This window comes from Camelus bactrianus, chromosome 9 (genome assembly GCF_048773025.1).
Source record: "Camelus bactrianus isolate YW-2024 breed Bactrian camel chromosome 9, ASM4877302v1, whole genome shotgun sequence".
Classification (NCBI taxonomy): Eukaryota; Metazoa; Chordata; class Mammalia; order Artiodactyla; family Camelidae; genus Camelus; species Camelus bactrianus.
In genome coordinates, this window is record NC_133547.1 from 60,605,716 (window position 1) to 60,627,877 (window position 22,162).

The 22,162-nt window shown below is 34.9% G+C and overlaps 1 protein-coding gene across 7 annotated transcripts in view; it reads right to left on the reverse strand.

The window, feature by feature from the left end:
* NFAT5 (nuclear factor of activated T cells 5) overlaps positions 1–19,641 on the reverse strand; it is a 114,271-nt gene extending 94,630 nt beyond the window's left edge. For 3 of the 7 annotated variants that reach the window (XM_074370511.1, XM_074370509.1, XM_074370510.1), the window contains exons 1-2: positions 19,251–19,641; positions 17,492–17,545 (exon numbers count right to left, since the gene is read on the reverse strand). In XM_074370511.1, the coding sequence (XP_074226612.1) occupies positions 17,492–17,545; positions 19,251–19,323 (127 nt within the window). In that variant the 5' untranslated portion in view covers positions 19,324–19,641. The other 4 variants (XM_074370513.1, XM_074370512.1, XM_074370516.1 and 1 more) reach the window with 3 other exon arrangements.
* Between the last annotated feature and the right edge of the window lie 2,521 nt (positions 19,642–22,162).

Sequence of the window (22,162 nt, forward strand, 5' to 3'; positions counted from 1 at the left end):
ATGTGATGTCTTCCCCTTTGTCTTTGGCACTAATGATGGCAAAATAAAAGTAATTCTTTATTTCTTTTGAAAAAATATGTACAAACTATATTCCAATAATAATAATAGCAATTTAAGTAGCCTAGGTTAGGCACCCATTCTAAGCACTTTATTTATATTAACTCATTTAATTCTCACAACCCTATGATGTAAGCTCTATTATCAATAACTTTTTACAGATGAGGAAAATGAAGCACAGAGAGGTCAATGAACTTGTCGAAGCTGCCACACAGCTAGTGAACAATATTTCCTGAACCGAGGCAATCTTGTTTCAAGGCCCAAATCTTTAACCACTACACACACTAACTGCCCTCTCTATATTATTAATATATTATTATGGGAAAGAATATGGTAAAGAGAATAAGAAAAGTTTTTACAAAGTGCCTCAATGTTTTTAAATTCTGTATAGCCTGAACACAAGAATATTGCTGTTGAACAAGAAGAACACTGGCCCCACGGTGGGATATGAAATGTTCCTATGTAGTCTGGCATTAGACTTTGGAATTGGATCTGCTGTAAAACAGAGAACACAGCATAACTTCTGTGTGATCTTTATTTCAATGGAGAAATTATGAGTGAGGAAATACAGCATAATTACCTGAGTAAAATGTTATAAAACAACTCACCTATAAGACACTGAGAGACTCAATGTCTTTTTATATACCCTTAGCCCAAAGGTAGCCATTTAAAAATATGTCTAGCAAAATTGAAAAATAATTACAATAAGACAAACTTTAGGCTGTCAGGCTAAGGAGGAAAAAAGCTAGAAAAGATATAGAACACAACCTGAAGTTTATAGAACATTAAACCTAAAATATGATTATCCAAACCACTTTAAAAGTTAAATTTCTCCATATAGTTTTCTAATGTAAAACAAAGTAGCTGTGAATGACAATTTTCCAATAATTACAAGCAGAAAATCAACTAACATAAAAAAATAATATTGTTGTTTTTATGAAAAGCCTCTCCCTGGAAAATCCTGAACTTTGAGTAATTGTTTTTTGTTTTCTAATAAATGCTCAAACCTAAAATTATTAGTAATTCACTTTGTTATATATCATAGCCTAACTGCCTAAAAATAGATTAGTCAATTTTTTGGTTCTTTCAGAATACTTGGTCACCTGGTACTTAGCACTCATTAAAAATACAAATGCCAAAGTGAGGAACTCTTCAGATACCTCGGGTGTCAGAGTCGTCTATGATGAAAGATAAAACATACAGAGAAAAGATAATGGAAAACAAAGTAACAAAATATCAAAAAGTACCTTCCAGTTGCAGATTTAAAAAAAAAAAAAAAAAAAAAAAGACACCTCCTTTACCTGGATTTGGAATTCAAGAGTCTTACCCTGGAAGACTCAAAGGAGTGATCTGAATCATCCCGAAGTAGATTCCACAACCTGAAGTTTGTATTCAGTTTCAGTTGAATACCAAAATTAGGGATATTGCTTTTTACTCTGTCTATTCCTAGCTATTTTAACTGGTAATTTTTTTACTCTTATTTTGATCAAATTGTACACTTTGAATTTCTGAGCTGAAGTTTTATCTACATTTAAGAATTTTAGTAATCCAAATGTGGGTTTGCTTACCCATTCTAATGTAGTATGTCCACATTTGATTGCTAAAATGGTGCTTTTCTCACAGGACATACCATCCAATCCCTTAATGAAGAGCTATGTTTACTACAATCCATGATCTCTACAATATGCAATTAATGGACAAGTAGATGAACAATGTCCTACTAAAAAGGAAGTAGGAAAAGAAGAGGTCCAGAACACTGAGAAGGACTCTTCCTGTAATGCTCTGGTCCATCTTTGTTCCAGAACTAAACAGTGGTGAATATTCAAACAGTTCTTAATGAAAGAAAGCCTAGAACCTTTTTTTCTACCAATTTCCCTTTAATGCAGCATTTCCAATGGATGGGTTCTCTCTTCTGGGCAATATTATAGGATCAAAACTAAAATTATTTTTCCAAAAGAGTTTACTTCTCATAGTTCACGTTTTCTGTTTCATTTTGTTCATACAATAAAGGACTGATAAATTTCACTTCTAAATCTGTTTGGGAGATTCCAAAATGTAATTGACTGACAGTTGATGTTCTTGAAAAGGCCTAACAAGTTCAGGAAATACTTCCTAGTATAGGTGAATAAGAGAACAAAACACATCTAAATTTAAAGGAAAATGCACTTTGGGTTTAAACACAAAAAAGAGAACAAGTACAGTGAGAACACTACTACTAAGTAGTTATCTTTCAGCTGTAGGTTACCTATTTTTAGAATTAGTGGCCATCTCATTTCTGTAGCTTGTTACCTCATGCAGCCATTATAATTCCACCAAATGATTACAGACCTAATCTTAAGTATTCTTAGGAGCAAGTTTGTTTCTATAGTTAGGGGAAATACTAAGCTTATAGGTTAGTCAGGGCATCCAGCAGGAAATTAGTACTTGGTAAAAGCACTAGTCATTTGACAAAAATTACTGTAAATTACCAAAGTGCCTAATTTATACTAAAAAACATTGATTCATAAAAGCTAATTGTATACAGATTAACATGCATTTACCAGTAAACACACAAATATTGGGCAAGATAATTTAACTTCACTAAATTGAATCAAGTTCATGTTCTCCCATTCATTCTCAAACTTAAAACTTGAGCTGTGGCAATAATCTAAGAAAACATCCTTTCATACAGAAAGTATTTTAGTAGTTGAGGACCATAACAAATAGAAGAAAAATACATTAAGCACTTTAAAATGTTCACACCAAACAAATCTAAACTACCAAACAATGCCTCTTACCCAGGCCCTCTGATGAATACAATTATACATATATTTGATCTAACAGTCAACTAGGGTCCTCGTTAACCTCTACTAATGTCTAATTAATAATATAAATAAAAGGGAACACCTTTTTGAGACTTAGCAGGGTTTATAGTTTCCATAGCTATATGAGGGTATCTCACTTCATTAATGAAGTTTTCTTCCTCCAGGCTCACTGTCACAATTATATGACATTTGGAAAATCTGGAAAACTGCAATTCTCTTGCTTCTATTAAAAATAAACATTTGCTGTCCTGAAATCAACAAAATGAGTCAACCATGCATATTAATAGTCAAAATGATTTCCAATCTAAATGAGATTAATTCATCTACTTTTTGAATTTTTCACAAAGTCATCTGTAGTGTAGTCTAGCTCATCAAAATTTTGTTTTTGATTATCCAATATGTTAGCAAACTCAGTGGTGTTTAGGTCAGCCTACTTACATTTAAAGCGCATGTAAATGATTTAGACAACTAAAATATATTGTGTTAAATGAAGAAATGAAGTCTCTTTTCCATATGCCACCATACAATTACCTGTCTTATTTTTTAGAAAAAAAGTATATCTCAGACTCTTAAAAAATTTTTTTTGTTTTTTCAACATATTTTTTGTGTGGTAAATTACATGTAACATAAAATTTACCATAGTATCCATTTTTTAAACTCTACAATTCAATGGCATTAAGTTCATTCACAATGTTATGCAACAATCACCCTATTCATTTCCAGAACTTCTTCTTTATCATTTTGAACATAAAGTCTGTACTCATTTAAGAATAACTCCTTATTGACCTCTCCTCATAGTCCTTGGTAACCACTATTCTACTTTCTTTCTCTATTCTAGTTACCTCATGAAATTTTACAATACTTGTCCTTCAAGTGTCTGGCTTATTTTACTTAGACTATGTTCTCAAGGTTAATATGTTGTAACATATATCAGAATTTCATTACTTTCCAAGGATAATAGTCCATTGTATGTATATACCACATTTATCCATTCTTCTGCTGATGGACACTTAACTTTTAGTATATTCAGAGTTGTGCAACCATCACCATAATACATTTTAGAACATTTCTATCATTCTCAAAAGAAACCCTAAGCCCGTTAACTATAATCTCCCTCCTCCCCCTAACACCTAAGAACTACTAATCTACTTTCTGCCTCTATAGATCTGCCTATTCCGTACATTTCACATAAATGGAATCAAACGATATGTGGTCTTTCCTGATGGGCTTATTTCACTTAGTATGTTTTCAAGGTTCATCCATGTTGCAGCATGTATCAGTAATTCATTCCTTTTTATGGCCAAATACCATTCCAAAACTACATTTTGTTTATGCATCCATTCACTAATTGAAGGACATTTGGGCTGTTTCCATACTTTGGCTATTATGAACAATGTTGCTATGAACATACATACACAAGATTCTATGCATAACGGTGTTTTCATTTCTCTTGGGTATGTATCTAGAAGTGAGACTGCTGTATATGGCAATTCTATGTTTAACTTTCTGAGGAACTATCAAATTATTTTCCAAAGTGGCTGCACCATTTTACATTCCCACCAGTAGTGTGTGAGGTAATTTCTTCACATCCTTGCTAATGCTTGTTATTATACATCTTTTTGATTATTGACATCCTAAGTGTGAAGTGGTATCTCACTGCAGTTATGATTTTCACTTTTCTAATGACTAATGACAGTGAAAATCTTTTCATGTACTTACCAATATTTTATATAGTTTACTGTATCCGTGCTTTTGTACTAAAACATTTATATGGTTAGCAATGTTTATGAAAAAGATACTAAAGTCAGTATGTTCTTAAATATAACTTAAACTAATATGTTTAATAGCACAAGCAATATTTTGCTGTTATTGAACTAAATATAGAGAAATATAAATATACTGATTACTGTCCTAATAAGTAAAATGAAGTAGTCAGGCTCTTCATATTGTGTTTGTTTATAGCCAACCATAAATATTTCTAAATATTTCTCTCATTTAACTAACACATTTTTATTTCAATACAATCAATTCCTATGCTCAAGAATGCCAATCAGGTACAGCCACTATGGAAAACAGTATAAATGTTCCTCAAAAAATCAAAACTAGAACTACCATATTATCCAGCAATTCCACATCTGGGTATTTATCTGAAGAAAACAAAGTCACTACCTTGAAAAGATACCTTCATTCCCATGTTCATTGCAGCATTATTTACACTAGCCAAGGCATGGAAACAACCTAACTGTCCATGGACAAATAAATGGATAAAGATGTGATACACACACAAGAATATTATTCAGTCATAAAAAAGAAGGAAATCTTGACATTTAAAAACATGAATGGACCTTGAGGGCATTGTGCTAAGTGAAATAAGTCAGACAAAGACAAGTACTGTATGATCTCACTTATATGAGGAATAAAAAGAATTTTTTAACTGAACTCATAGATACATAGAACAGATTGGTGATTGTGGAGGTTGGGGGGTGGGGTGGGGGACCATGGAGGTTGTGAACAAAACAGGTAAAGGTGGGTAAATGATACAAACTTTCAGTTATAAATAAGTTCTGGAATGTAACATACAACATGGTGACTACAGTTATCAATACCATTCTGTACATTTGAAAGTTGCTAAGAGTAAATGTTTAAAGTTCTCATTTCAAGAAAAAAAAAGTGTTAACTATATGCAGTGATGGATATTAACTAAACTTATTGTTTAGTTTATATACATATTGTATGTAACACATATAACAATATATACATATATCAAATCACTATGTTATACACCTAAACCTAATACAATGTTACATGTCAATTACATCTCAATAAAATTTTTAATTTAAAAAAATGACCAAAAAGCCCCAAACAAACAAACAAAAAAACAACTCTTCTGGACTTAAAAATCTCATAATTCAAAGACTAATTGCTAGCAGAAAGAAATAAATAATATTTTTAAAGTATTCTTAACTCTTAACACAGTTATTCCAAAAGTTTGGAATTGGTATTATACGAATGAAATCAATAATATAAGCATGGTATATAGTATAGTCCCAAATCAGTGTTTTAGATGCCACATTGTTCCTAGGACCAGTCGAAATTAAAGGCTAAAAAAATTTCCATACAGTGTTTCTGCACACGAAAGGTGTACGGAGATTACAGATACAGATATAGATATAGATATAGACATAGATATTTTTAGAATGTATCTATAAATAATATTGCTAAGTCCTACTTCCCATTGACATATTTTTAAGTGAAATTTGCTCCTAGGAAATAACAGTTAAAGATTAAAAGAGAAATTTAGTAGTTGATGGGGGACAGAGATTGACAGAAGTGGTCCTCACACCCACACACAGAATTCACTCTACTCAAGTCCCAAGGAAAGTATGCCAAGTAAGAGCTGAGAAAGCTAGGTTATAAAGAACTGATGTTGAATAAAAAGGTCCATTTCCAGTTCTACAACCACCATATATTAACTGGTTATTCTGTTCTCTGGGGTACAGAGTTTTGAAAACTTTTTTATTGAGGCCCACCTTACTTAAAAAAAAAAAAAAAAAAAAAAAAACCTCCAAAACACAGAGGGGAAAAAGAAGTCCTTTTGAGAACAATTATATTTTCTGATAAAGGCACCAAACATCTATGCCATAAAACTAAGGTCACAACTAGTTTTCTTAATTATCCATGATGATCCTAATATCTATTAATTTAACTAACCATTCTAGATTCTACTAGATTCTGTAACATACAAAAGTTCCTTGAAGAGAATTTTTGCTCACTATTTTACAGTCATACATTTTGCCCTAGAGCTGTCCTTTTCAAGCATCAAGAGAATTTTCTTATTTGAGTATTCTGGGTATAGTGAACAAATCCACCTCTATTTTCATCTGAATTATCTAAACCTTTGTCTTTACAGATTAAATAGCTCCAATTCTTTAAAGGCCTAGGTTTTCATCTGTAGTCATTTTAACACAGTTATTATTCCAATTAAAGCTCTCTACATGGTTATATATAACTAGAGTACAATTCTCAAGACTTTCAATACCATTCCTTCCTTCTTTTCTGGATGTGGTATTCATTCATTTATTCATTCATTCAAAATATCAAGCACCTTTCAGATAGAAAGCATTTCTGCCAGATGCTATGAGAATGCAAGGTGTCACTGTCCTTGAGAAAAATACCATCCAGTATAACTTTTTAAACAAAACTGGACTTTACTAAATGTTCTTAATAGTTTACTGCTGCTTTAATTCTATGGCTGATTCTAATATTTTACAATTATATTACCATGGTTTGGGTTTTCTTTCCTGAACACAGGCATTATCTAGTACTTTAATACTAAAGCTCTCCTAGGTTTTGAGAGACTTTTTCTCAAATTATTTCCATAATTTCATTAACACTTAAAAACAATAATTAAAAGGAATAAAACACTTAAAAATGAATGTTTAAAAAGAAGTGTAAAATGTATACTTTGAAAACTACAAAACATTGTTGAAAGAAATTACAAAGACCTAAATAAAAGGAAAGACATCCCATGTTCATAGAGAGTAAGACTGAATACTATATTAAGATGGAAATGCTCCTCAAACTAACCTACAAATTCAGTGCAATCCCTACTAAAATCACAGCTCACTTTTTTGCAGAAATTCAGAAGTTGATCCTAAATTTCAAATGGAAATTCAAGGGACAATGAGTAGCCAAAACAATTTTGCAAAAGAACAAAATTGGAAGACTCACCCTTTCCAATTTCAAAGCCTATAGTAATCAAGACAGTATGTTACTGGCAGAATAGACATAAAAATGAATAGAAAATTTTAGCAAATCATGTATATAAAAAGCACTTGTATATATAAAGAAACCTTACAATTCACAATATAAAAAACAAATATTTCAATTTAAAAATGAGAAAAGCCTTTAATAGACATTTCTTAAAAAAAGATATATCAATGGCCAATAAATACATGAAAAGATGCTCAACATCATTAGTCGTCAGGGAAATGTAAATCAAAACCACAAGACACTGCTTCATGCTCACTAGAGATGAATAAACAAAAGACAGATAATAACAAGTGTTGGAAAGGATGTGGAAAAATCAGAACCCTCGTACACTGTTGCTGAAAATGTAAAATGGTGGAGCTACTGAAGAAAGTAGTTTGGCAGTTCCTCAACAAGTTAAATCTAGAGTAACCATATGATCCAGCAATTCCACTCCTAGGTATATATTCAATAGAAATGAAAACATCTGGACACACAAAAACTTGTACACAAAATGTTCACAGCACATTGTTCATAATAGTCAAAACAACCCAAATGTCCATCAACTAATAAGTGAATGAATAAACAAAATGTGGTACGGATCCATTAAACAGATTATTACCCACCCATAAAAAGAAATTAAAAACTGATAACATGCTACAACATGAATGAACCTTGAAAACACTGCAACAAGTCAGTCACAAAAGACCACATAATGTATGACTCCTTTTATATGAAATGTCTAGAATAGGCAAATTCATAGAGACAAAAAGTAGAGGAGTGGCTGTCAGGGCCTGGGGACGGGAATGGGGAATGACTGCTAAATGAGTAAGGAGTTTCTTCCTGGGGTGATGAAAATGTCCTAGAACTCTATATTGGTGCTGGGTGCACAACACTGTGAATGGACTAAAACCCACTGAATTACATACTTTAAAATGGTTAAAATATAAACTTTATGTTATATGAATTTCATCTCAATTAAAATAAAAGATAATCAGGAGCCAGGTATTTAAGAATTTGGATTTCAAAGCCTATGGACACCATTAAAAGATTTTTAATCAAGCAGTATGATTAGATTTGTATTTTAGGAAGATAAACACTGCACAACATAGTGCTGTGAATGCCTAAACCTGAGTATATAAATTTAGCAACATCTGATTTGGGTATTCAGAAATAAAATCCTGGTTCCTTGCTACATCTTAAATAAATATGTTTGCCAACTAATTTACCTCTAGATATGCATTTTTTACTTATTTAACAAATACTTACATAGTGCTTACTATGTGCCAATCATTATTCCAAGTGTTTTAGAAATATTAACTCATCTAATCCTCATAACAAATTTGAGTCTGTTATTTCCAGTTTATAGAAGAACAAACTGAGTAGAGAAAAGTTAAGTAACTTGCCTGAAATTACACAGCTATTAAGCAATGCATGTTTTTGAATTGGGCTTTTATTCACAAGTCAGATAGATATGTGGGACTTTTTGATTTGCTTATTATTATTTTTACCATTTTTAATTTCTAAGAAAAGTACTTCATACTCTTCAATTTCAACTCTTTTGTTCATCTCAATTCAGTATGCACTAAATTTTCTTCTGTGTAGAATTTATGATCATTCTATCCATTCTTGTGAAATTTGATAGAAAAATATTTTCAAGAAAGTTATTTTTTTATTTTATTAACTGTATTTTACACAGTAAACATGTTATTTACATTTACTATAAGAGTAGTAATTTAGGTAACTAATGACTTTCTGTTCTTCCACTACTTCACTACGTAGTTAAAAATAACAATAATAATAATAATAATGAGGCTTTTGAAGGAATTTAGTCATGTTATCAGAAGTATGTTTTTTTAATATTATATATGTTTTCATCCTATACTCAATTTTATAGGTAAAAATAAACTAAAAAATGGAAAGTTATTCAAAAAAATCATAAAATTCAAGCTATTTCCCATTCATTTTACATTAGCCTAATATTCTAGAGTATGATCTAAAAATAAAAATGGAAAAAGAAAAATAGAAAAGTCTTAGAGTTCACAATACAATTTTATAAAAATTTTTTCAGTTAAGTTTTAATTTACAGTATTTCTAAAGTCATCATAACTGTCCATTATCCTGGTGCTTATAAACTGAATATTTATATTTGTGACCATTAATTTATTATCATTAACTCCAATTTGCAGCACTTTTTTTTCAAGTAAAATCTTTGTTTCAGAATGAAAACCCAACAAGCAAGTTACTACTTAAAAATTGGGAAAAAAAAAAGAGAAACAGTAAAAAATTCTCTAAGACTTCTAATTACAACTCTATTGAGAAAGATAGCTGCTTATTCGCTTAAGCCTATGTCTGGATGTTTCACTGCTGTAAGACACACTTTTAAACACAAGGTGTTTTATTGATTTACCCAGACAATTACAAAGAAAACTTTAATTAAAACAAATACTTAAGGGTTAATCAAGCCCCCATCAACAAACATTTAATTGTTCTGTTACATTGTTTAACAAAAGTATTTTAATGTCTAATGTCCAAACTAGCAGTATAGTATATAGTATATATGATTACTGGGCAAAGGTGAATTTTATCCAAAATTAGTATTTATGACACACAGTTAAGAACAAGACAGTACTCACTTGTATGGAACAGAAAGCTCATATCCTGTTTTTACCTTTATGCTTAACTTACAGAAATTATCAGAGCATAAATAATTACGTACCCACTACATAATCCTCAACTCTATAACCCTTTGAAGACTTAAACTATTTTTAGAAGAAAGTTTAAAGTTTTACACTTCAATTTACAATTATTAAGTACAAGCGCAAACTATATGCTCAGGTATACTTTGCACAAAAGTACTTCCCTATTAATAAAGAGGAACTTCATATTAACTTCATTCTCCATTCCCTTTAAAACTGTGTTATCACTGTTTATTCACATATAATCTCTTCTCCTAAACTATAAGCAATATGTGGCCAGGATATATGTGTAAATTCATTCTCAGTGAATGAATAAGTAACGATATTAAGACTTAGTAACCTATACTTGCACCTAAGCTTAAAAAAACCAACTCTACAAAACTACACATGGCTACATTATAGAATATAGGAATATATAAGAGAGTAAAAAAACCTCATTACCTTTATGTCCTTAAAATAACTTTCCTTTTTAGAAGGTTACAGTGTTTGAACAACAGAAGTTAAAGAGAAAAGAGTATACACTGTATACTGTAAGTCAGTGTGTACTGTATAAATCAATCCATTTATATGAAATTCTAAAAAAAAAGGTCAAACTAATCTATGGTAAGGAGATACATATTAGTAGTTGCCTCAGGGGCTGGAGTAGGCAGAACTGGCTACAAAAGAGCAAGTGGTAACTTTATGGGATGACTGAAATACTCTTTATTTTGTCTCTAGTGATTACACAAACATACTTGTTTAAAACTCAAGGAACACTTAAAATGGGTGTACCTGTGTACCTCTATAAAGATGGAGTCTTTTTTTAAAAAGAGAAAGAGAGAAAAGATACAAGAAGTAACAGCAGAACCAACAAGCAAAATGTAGAGTACCATGAGAAAATGGAGACATGGGTAGAATGGGAAGATAAAGAAAAAGAGGGAGAGAGAGAGTGGAAAAGAAGAACCAAAGTAAATTAACAAGGCCATATGCGAAGTATCACTATTCATATAGCATTTCATAGTTTTCAGAATCTTCTAACGTTATTTCAATTGTGACTTCCTCACAACTCTTAGGTAAGCAAGATTGACAATAATGTCTCTGCTGAAGAAAAGAAATACTTATACGATTTTCAAAGTGGCCTAAGGCTAAACTACAATTAAGATCCAAAATTTCTACTTCCTAACACAGATTTTTCAGGAAGTTCAGAAACAAACACCAACCATAACAAGAAACAGAACTCCCAAAGCTCTATGTTAGTACTGCTTTTTCTGTTGCTCATCTATTCTCAAGTTTAGTTAGGCTCTGAAACATGCCATCAGAAATGGGATGCAAAGACTTCTATGCTTCCATAAAACTACCACCAAAGAAATAAAGAGCTCCATGGTATCCTTCATTTTTAAAGCAATTTTCCTTAGATGGTGGCTTGCTTACCCTTCCCCCACTTTTCACTTCTGAGCACCATTGTCAGTCAAAACAGAGGCAGTTCAACCAGCAGGGTGCTTCAGCTACATCTTAAAGACACCCACCAAAGCCAGGCAATGATTTGCTAATTTTGAGTGTTAAAATACTCCTCAAAAGAGTCATCATCTTAATCTTTCCTAACTTTTATGTGTAGCTTACAAATTTTCTCTCATTACTTTATGGGAATTGTTAAGCGAAAGAAATCTACAAAAAGTACTCTTTTTATACCATTTGAACAGTAGTGGTAATCTTATTAGGACCTCAGTGCAAATGCCAAATTATCACATTTGTACTGTGAGAGTCAGTATAAACTCAAAACTCTGGGGTAAAATAGTCAAGTTTCAAATTCCAGCCTCCTCCATTAGCTGTGTGATGTTAGGAAAATTAGTGAATCCCTCTGTACCTCAGTTTAGTCATTTATGAAACAGGGATAATAATACTGTCTCACAGGATTCTTCTGAGGACTAAAGGTGGAAAATATCTGTAAAATGCTGGTAACACACACATTGCTCAAAAAATGTTTTCAATTATCACTAACATTGAATTTATTATTCTTTCTTCTCTTTAACTACCAGCACTGTTTCTTTTAACATGTCCTACAAAGACTGCTTTACATAGATTTTTTTTTTTTAAGTAAAACTAAATTTATAAGGGATTAAGAGTAATCAACAACTTGGCTCATTATTTTTTAGTAACTCTTCTGTTCTTGTCTCACTTTCAAAACCAACTACCAAATTTACTAAAGGACTAACCATAACATTTCTGAGTGGGAAAGAAGCAATAAACACTCATGGTTAGTCAGCAGTCAATCATTACCTACTTATCAAGTAAGTACAAAAAAATAAAAGCAAGGAAAAAATCTATTTTAAATAGTTATTAAGAATAAATAAAAGTAACTGAAAAATCTCATGTATCACATCTTTAGCTCAAATCATCAAAAATATAGCTCCTTCATCACTACATCAGATTTCAATTGTATTTGGAGGCTAAAATCATTATCTGTAGTTAATCCATAAAGAATACTTCAACCTTTTCATTCAAGTACATCTTTATAATTAGTGTATTATACTTTATTTTTTTAACCTCGGTTTTTATTAAAACAGCAAATGAAAGACATGTGAATCTCTTTTGCACAACTTGAAATAAAATCTTAGCAACAAGAAAAGACAGCAGCATTATAAGCAACATTTCAATTGAAGAATAAACGTCCTTTACCTCTCTAAAATTAACAGAATTATCCTCTATCACTACATAATCAGGCCCAACTGATGTCTCAGAATAATCTGATCTTTATTTTTTTCTAATAACTTATTATTCTTAAAAGAAAATGTAATCTGATGAGTCAATTTTTCCTAGTAAAAAGTGGCTATTTTTATATATAATATTGATCACAGTAAGAAATGTTTTTCTGAAAAAAAAACGTTTTTCTGTACTATCATTTTCAAGTTTTAGGGGACTGCTGGAAAAATTACAGTAGAGTCAGGAGTGAATTAAGAGCAGTCCAAGACCCATCTGATTAAGTATGAATTTCTATCCTCTTATTGTAATAACCAATAGAATTCTAGTATTGAATAAAATAAAATAAAAATAAAAAGCAGAGTTTAAGAAGAGACATAAAACAATGACAGGAAATCACAGAAAGATGGATCCTAGAAACAAAAATTTGGATGAACACCTTACTAACACAAGACCTAGGAAGAGAAATAAATCAGCCTAGTGACAATTCAGAAATATTCCATAAAACCAGTAAAAAACAGATTGTAATATTTCATATTTTCTTTTAAAAATCTTCCAATCTTAAATGTTTAAGTTATATCAGGACTACATCATATTGGTGTTTAGCTCTTATTTAACCAGTTCTTTAATTCGATCCAAATGTAATTCCTTAACTCATACTTTTGAAAACATTTAATGTAATTTCTTAATTCATACTTTTAAAAGCATTTTAATATTTTAATCCATTGTTTTTATTACTCTATTTTTTCCAATTTGCTTGTATTATTTTTCCTGTTTCATCTGATTTTCTACCATCTTATCTTACATCTCTGTGTTTCTAGAATGACCTCTTCTTATATGTTTACTTTAGTTTAATTTTTATCTCAGTTTTTATATGGCAAATTATATATGCCAAAATTAACAGTTTTTAACACAAAAAGTCTAAGAAACAGTACCTTTTTCTCTGTAGTTGAACTTATTTTCTAGGAACTCCAAAGAAGAATCCTAACCTTCAAGTCTGAACATCAGAGGGATAAACCATTTTACTTTTTTTTAATGTACACAAACTATCTTCTTTAAAAAAGGTAGAAAAAGTGCAAAAATAGAATCAAGTAAAAACTTGTATATATTTTTGTCCCGTATTTTTCCTATGCAAGTTATTTTTAAGATAATTGCAATAGTATCTTTTATTTATTTCATCAAGAGTTTCACATGTAATAATGGGGTCATCAGAAACATTATTATTATGTATTATTGCATTAATAGCTAGACCCCTTTTCCACTGTTTGGCAATCACCATATTAAATAAAAAGGTAGTAGCAGAACTATATAGGGTGACTAGACTAGACTATAACAGATGTTAACTAAACTTATTATGGGTATTGCTTTCCAATGTATAAATATTAAATCATTACATTGTGAATTTGAAACTAATATAATGTAACACGTCAACTATACCTCAATTAAAAAAAACTAATTTCCTATTCCTAAAATGTGGGGAGCAGAAGGAAGCATTGATATGTAGGATAAATGCAAACAAAGTGAGTATTAAAGAGATTTTGAATCTATTTTTAAAGCTAAATACCCAACTGCAGGTTTTCCAACCTCGTTTTCCTAAAAAAGAACTTTAATTTATAAAATTAATTTTCTGTAAAAAATTTAACAAATCATAAGATAACAAATTATCCTCACTCTGGGCTGAGTTTTTAATTATTAGATGGAAATCTAGACAACTGATGTAAAGCATACATACATAAATATTACTAGACAATACTTCATATTATATACCATACGGAGTCAGTATAGCATAGTAGTTAAGAGTGAGACCACCTGAACTGGAATCTAGGCTCTACAACTCACCAGCTGTGTGACTTTGGGTAAATTTACTGAAACTCCCTATGCCTCCTTAGCTTCCTCAACTGTAAAATGGGATAATAATAGCCATCTCAAAGGGCTGTTCTGAGAATTCAGTGAATTCATATTTGTAAAGTTCCTGGCACTTAGTAAGCACTATATGGATGGTTGCCGTTTAAATTTTTTAAAATTTAGCTTTTACTGAACACTTAACTATGCACTAGGCTTCACATGAATTTGCCTCAAATAATCTTTATAGCACCAATGATGAAGATATTATTATTGCCACCATTTAAAGATGAGAAAATCGAAGCACAAAAAGATAATACGACTAAGTCGAGATCATACACAGAAATCGGAACAAAGATTTGAACCCAACTCTGGCCTACAATTTTTAGCACAGATTGCTCCTATACATTAGGAGCACAGCCTCCTGCTGTAGTATATCTTGCTGAAATAAATTAAAATATATATATTTTTGGAAGAAAATAAGACTATTTTAAAAAGCAATTTGAGAAATATCACTAGAATACAGAAGCACTTATATGAAATGATTATAATCTCTGATATTTGTTATAAAATAACACAGCTTGGGGGAGGAGCGAGGTTAAAAGAAACAAGATTAGACATACATTGATGACTGTTAAAGCTTAGTGGTATAGGGGGGCAGGTATAGCTCAGTAGTAGAATGTATGCTTAGCATACACAAGGTCCTGGGTTCATTCCTCAGCACCTCCATTTATAAATAAATATATTTTAATAATAAATAAACAAATAAATAAAACTAACTACCTACCCCCTCACCAAAAAAAAAGCTTGGTGATGGGTATATGGGGTTCAACATTTTATTCTACTTCGGTGTATTCTCTAAAATGTCCATTAAAAAGGCTGAAAATAGAAATAAGGTACATAGATTAAATACATTCATTACACAAGCAAATAACTTTCTTATGATTCCCTGTCAAAGATATAAAAGGACATGACATACTTGATACTTATACACTATACAACTTATACACAATCTGTAAAAGGTGGTCTTACTTTAAATAATTGAGTATCCTCTCAACTAAAATGAAAACTTATTAAAAGTATTCAGGCATAAACATCTAAATATACATATGAAATGGTTGTCTGCATTTCCATCAACTTGTTAAAAATATCTGCGTAAATAATTAACTCTTTCTGCTGCCTGATCTCTATGATTATGACACCCTGGTTTGTTGCCCAGAAAATGGATGAGTTTTTGTACAGACAAATATGACACCACAACAGGGTCACAAATTGAACAATATAAATAAAAACAACAAACCTGTTTCACTAACAAACACTTCAAAAAATTCCTCACCTCAAATTATTGATTTTCACTCTAATATATGTCTATGGGCTTTTTATAAGTATAAATATAATCAATAATTAATTTGAGGACATTTTATATGCTTTAAGTTATAGTTAAAACAATTTACCAGACACTAAAGGAAAAAAATCCAACATTTATTAAGCCAGACACAATACTAGGAATTTGCATACACATTAGCACACTAAATTTAGGAGACTATATACATTTTCAGAGAAAGAATATTAAAGTTTAAAGAAGTAAAATCAATTGCCCAAGGTCACAGAGCTAATAAGTAGCTAAACTGGTATTCAAACTTCAGCTTAATTACAAAAACCACTTTTTCCCCTGCAATACCAAACCAGCATATGGTAGACAAACACCTACATTCAAGTAAAATTTAAATATTCAGGGCCTTTTTTAAGTGGACTATAAAATGTTTAAGTTTCTGGTTACCTATATATTTTACAGTGGCAGGTTGGCTTTGGGTAAAGAGCACCAACTAAAACACAAAAGCATTGTTTCTACTACTGTATAACTGTTTTTTTCCCCCAAGTCCCTTAATTTCAGCCTCAGGTTGCTCATCTCTATAATGGGGAAATCAGTATCTTTGATGCCCAACTTCCAGGATTACAAAATTCAAAGATGATATATGTGAAATCACTTCAAAAACTACAAGAACAACACAGTCTTTTTTGACTTCAAATACTAAAAACAACACAAAATAAAATTTTCTAAAGTAACTGTTAGCTGTTTAAATTATTCTACACATTCTATTAACATTTCTAGAACATTCCAAAGCCCTTTTTTCTAAGCATAGCTCAACCATCATCTCTATTACTTGGCTTTCCTTATCTTTAAAAATAATGGAATAGTAATGGCATCAATGCTTTTGTAATAAATAATTAATATACCATTTTGAAATGCTCACAATATAAAAGTTCTAAATTCTGACTTTTCAAACTAAGTATGTGTTTGTTGTCACTATTTTAGTTATATTCGTGATCTTAATGTTTGATCCTTTTCCTATTCAGTTTGGTTTGTATAAAGTTAGAATTAAGATCTGGACTTCTAAAGTAGAACAGTCAACACATAATTTTTAATGATTTTGTGGGGTTTTTTCCAAGCTTCTCAAAGCAGATACAATAGCTAACAAGGACATCAAACACAGCAACAAAATCCCCTGAAACATTCAGCTGCCCTAAAAGAAGGATCAGGCTCTTAAGGAGAAAACTACATTGTATGAGTTTGCAAAGTTTCACACTTTCTCATTTAAACTCCATTTCAGAGAAAGCCTTTGCATACTCACACAACATGCTTTAAAATGGCACTTTGCTGACCTTCCAATAGTCCAGCTCTATGAAAATTCTGTGATGGGTGTAACTTCAGAGAATCTGAAAAACACAAAAAGTATTAAGTACTTTTTATGCTGAATAATTTAAAAATAAAAAAAGCCAAGGATAGCATACATCTCTTATATAACTGTTATGTTTTTTCAAGAGCTAAAGTATTTGTGAATACGTTCTCTGCAAAAGAAGGATAAATTCCCTCTATGTTGGTCTCTGTGCTAAACTTAGACTTTCATAAAGCATTTGTTTCATGGAAAATTATCTGATGATTACTGCCCAAATGGTGTTAATGTCTTGACTATTTTTAGCACCCAATTGTACCACATTAGCCCTCCTCTAAGAATCACCGCTTGATAACGTCTCTTCCTTTTGACAACCAAAACTACAATATTTCCGAACAACTTCAGGTAACGTGGCCCGAAAAACATTCTACAGGATGGTGACTGCCAACTAAACCCATCAGAGCAACAGACAATGGCTACAGTTACTAAGTAGGACTCTGTGTACAAACTCAATAGTCAGTCTAAACCATCTCACTCTGATTCACTTAAACGACATAAATAAACTAAGGAGAAGCTGAAGCCCCTCTTTTTGGAGGAGGTGAAATCAGCGGATGGATAAATCAAACCAAAAACTGAAGAAACTGAATTTCTCAGGAAGGAGGTTCACAATGGCACACACAAAAAATTTTAATACGGCTAAATGAATAGCTAATTGCCCAGGTTTATCTTTTGCCCCCTTCCAGTGATTTAAAAAGTGATGAAGAGTGCAGTGGGATCGTTGTGGTTTGATGGCCCTTGCACAGGGAACCTATTCTAACACTTTCTTGTGGTGTCCAGTATAGGAATTTAGCCCCAGAAGACATCAGCTCGTGTTAATATTTTATATCCCGGGAATCCCCTTCAGGACTTAGCCAAAAGAGTTTTAAAATGGGAAGCTCTGTCCAATGCCCACTCCCTGCAACGAGCCCCTGAACCGCAATGAAACAGAAAATTCTCAAAGGGCAGCGACTGTGCCTAAGCCGGTACCCCTGGGACAGGAGAGCAGTAAAACTAATCCAGAGAGAACACCACTATCTTTGTAAAAGAAACGGAGAAGTAAGTAAGTAGAATGCCACAGAGGTGGATAGAGAGAGGGGAAAAAAAGAAAATTCGGGCTCTTTCCAGCAATAAGATGACGAGGAAAGGACGCCTGGTTGAGAGGGGCCGTCCCAACAAGGGGAGGGAGTGGACTAGGCCGGAGGGAGAAGGGGGTAGAACCACGGCGCATAAACAACCTGGAGGGGGAAGAAAATGGTGACCCTGCACCCAGAACCAGCTCCAGGCCAAGCCGCCCGTTTGGGGCAACTTTGCAGGGGAGGATGGTCCTGGTAAGAGGAGCCGCGGCGCACATATCGCGCCGGCCCCAGCGCGGGGCCCAGTCCAAGGTGATTCCCGAGCCGGGGAGGCCAGGGCCGGCCTCTTGAGGAGTGTGGCGGGGCCGGACCCACCGAAGGACGCTCAGAGCCCCTGGTGCCGCAGAGACCCCGGGGCCGACGGCATTTGGGCCCCGCGCGGCCGGCGGCTCCCGGGGGGAGGGGCCGCCACTCCTCCTGGGCCCCTTCCGACATCACCCGACCCCATCGGCCTCTCCCTACCCTCCAAGGCAGGCCATCCCGGCCCGGGCTGGGCCGCCGCCCCCGACGGGGACCCCCCGGCTTCCCCGAGCCAGGCCTCCCCGCCCCCACGCCCCAGCCCCCAGCCTGACTCACCTCGCGAGTACAGGGACTTGGGCGACTCCAGGTCTAGGTCCGCGCTGAGCAATGAGATGAAGTCCGAGGGCATCGCAGCTCGACCCAGCCCGGCCCGAGGGCAGCGGGAGGGGGGGAGCGGCGGTGGCGGCGGCACCTCCTCTCCGGGACCGCGGGCACCGAACCGGGGGCGGCGAGGCGAGGGCGGCTGCCGCTGCCTCCTCCTCGAGGGCAGTGACTTCCACCGAACCGAGGACCGAAGAAACGACGGCGGGGAGCAGGGGAACTCCACGGGGACTAATTCCCGGCGAGCCAGGAGGGGGGGTTCAGGGCGGGGAAAGGGAAGGGGAGAGCCAACGGGTCCGTTTCTTGCTTCTCCTCAGCGAAAACTGACGGTCGCCGCCACCGCCGCCGCCGCTGACAGGAATCTGAGCCCCGCCCCCCGCGGGGCACTGCGCAGGCGCGGAGGGGGGTGTCTCCGAGCGGGGAAGAGCCGGGGCGGCCGCCGGAGGGAGGGGAGGCGCGCCACGGAACAGCATCAACAAGGGCTTCGCTTCCTGCCACCGCGCCCGGGGCTGCTGTTCCCCAGCCGGGAAAGGGCCCCGCCGGCAGGGAGGGAGGGAGGCTGGGAGGTGTCCGCGCCTGGGGCCCCGGGGAAAGAAAAGGTATTTGCACCGACCTGGTGGCGGCGAGCCGGAGGCGACCGGCCCAGCGCCGAGCTGAGCGCCGGAGGAGACCGACCGGGGGAATCGGGACGTGTGCGGAAAGTGGAGACGGACCCCAGAACCCGGCGGCCAGGGCGGACTGGCTTGGGGTATCGCAGGGGAATGGAGTTTCGTCGCTTGCACTGTCACCATCCCTTTGGGGTTTTCGTAGCAGTGTCTAAGTTGAGTTGGCCAACTCAATTAGGAAATGACAGGTAATATAGTAAAAACCTCGGGTTATTGGTAATTTTTTAATCAAAGTACTTTCTCCCCCTTCCTGAGCCCTTCCCCTTCTTTCTCTTCCCTCCTCCCCCAACCTTTAGAGGCTGAAAACTTTAAAAAGCGAGGGGAAAAAACCATTCTGATGGTGCTGGGATGGCGATGGCCGGGTTTATTCGGAGTGGGTATAAAAGTCGGTTTAAAAATGAGTCATGTGAATCCACGTGGCTGTTGTAGAGGAAAAAGGGAAACAAGCAAACCTAAACACCGCTCTTCCAAATAGTTTTTCATTTTTTTACTTTTGGACCAGTCAAGGCGGGAGGAAGAACATCTTTAATTGAGTTTTTGCTATTCTGTTCATGGGGCCAAAAGTTTCCGTTGCAAAAACTGAAAACCCTCACTCACCTACACCGCAGACCGTTTCCTGACTCTAATAGACTTCTGAGAAATTTTTAATCAAGTTATTAAAATATCAATTGGAGTGCAGGGTATGCTACTTGGGAAACAATTTTAATCTTGTGTGGAATATTGATGCCAGCAGCCAGTTGGTTTCGATTCTGTTATTTTATCTACAAAGATAGTTACAAATCATAAAAATGAGTCTGCTGCTATATATATAATTTATAGAGCCTTTCCCCTAGGAATTTGGACAATTCACCTGGACTTGCAGTGGTGGAGATGGGGGGAAGAAGCTCTCAGCAGGGGGCCCCTGCAGGTGTCTCTAGGGTGAGGCCTTTGCAAAGATTTACCTGCAGACCTAGAATTTAAACTTGTGTCATCAGAATCTCTGTATCTTAACATCTGAACATCTGATTCCAGGTTGCTCAATTCTTTTCACTGCATTCTGTGTAGTAAGTAAGTAATCAGCCCTGTGAACATTTTCTTCCTGTCAGAGGTAAGAAAGCTTCTCAGAACCACCCCAAGAACAGCAGAGCAGAACAGGAAACTATCCTCAAATCTCCATCACCTCTGTATGCTGTTGTAACAAGTCCCAAGGGAAGTCCCTTCAAAACTGGTCAGAGTCCCACTCATTTGAGAGAGGAAGATTCAAACCCCACATTGCCCAACAGGCCAAGGGCTAGGCCAAGGCTTTTGAATCTGAGTAAGAGTAAACACCTGTTGGAGACCTCTCCCCTCCATTAGTCAATAAATAATGTGAGGAGAGGAAGTTGCAATGCACCAGGCAGAACCCCAATACTAAAAAAAAAAGTTGGGTGAATCACTCTGAGCGTATTCCTCTTCCCCAGGCTTATGTAATAATTCAACAAATTTAGGGTATAGGAAATCCCCAGTGCTGTTCTGACCCTAATTAACAAGACGAAAATTGGCAAGGCCTCTTCCTTCCCCTTTCCTTCAACACTTCTCTGCCTTTTTGTGATTTTTTTCCCCCAGTAAGGATGTGTCATTGTTTATGTTAATCAGATTTCCCCTGATTAGCTAAGAGCAAAGTGAACAGAGGTCCCCCAAAGTGTGACTTGACCTAGACCTGTGAATTCTAAAGATTCTTTGGGCTCAGGCCCCACCCCACCAAGCTCTGCATCAAGCAGTGATTATATCTAAATGAATATTTGAAAATTCAGTGGTTAAACCCACCTCCCATCCTTTTACAGAGACAGGCTTTTTGAAAAAGTGTTTAAATGAATGGCCATGCTTTGCAATAGCATAAAGACCCAGATTTTCATTTTGTCCTTAAAATTCCAGTGACTAAAAACACAAATAAATTCATTAGTAAACAATGTTTGTTCTGTTCTGATCACAAAATACAATATGACCTACATGATATTTAGGGTTACCAAAAACAACTATCTGGTCATTGCGTTTTTAATCAATTACATGCTACCTCAAGTTCCTATGATATTTCCTTCTCTGGTCATTAATGTCTCAGTTGCTTCCCCCCTTGTATTTGATATTTGAAATAGTCTCTTGTCTTATTTTAAAAACCACTCTGTCACCCAAACATACATCTTCATTAAACTTTCTGTGTACACAATAAAAAGTAAGACTTTAAGC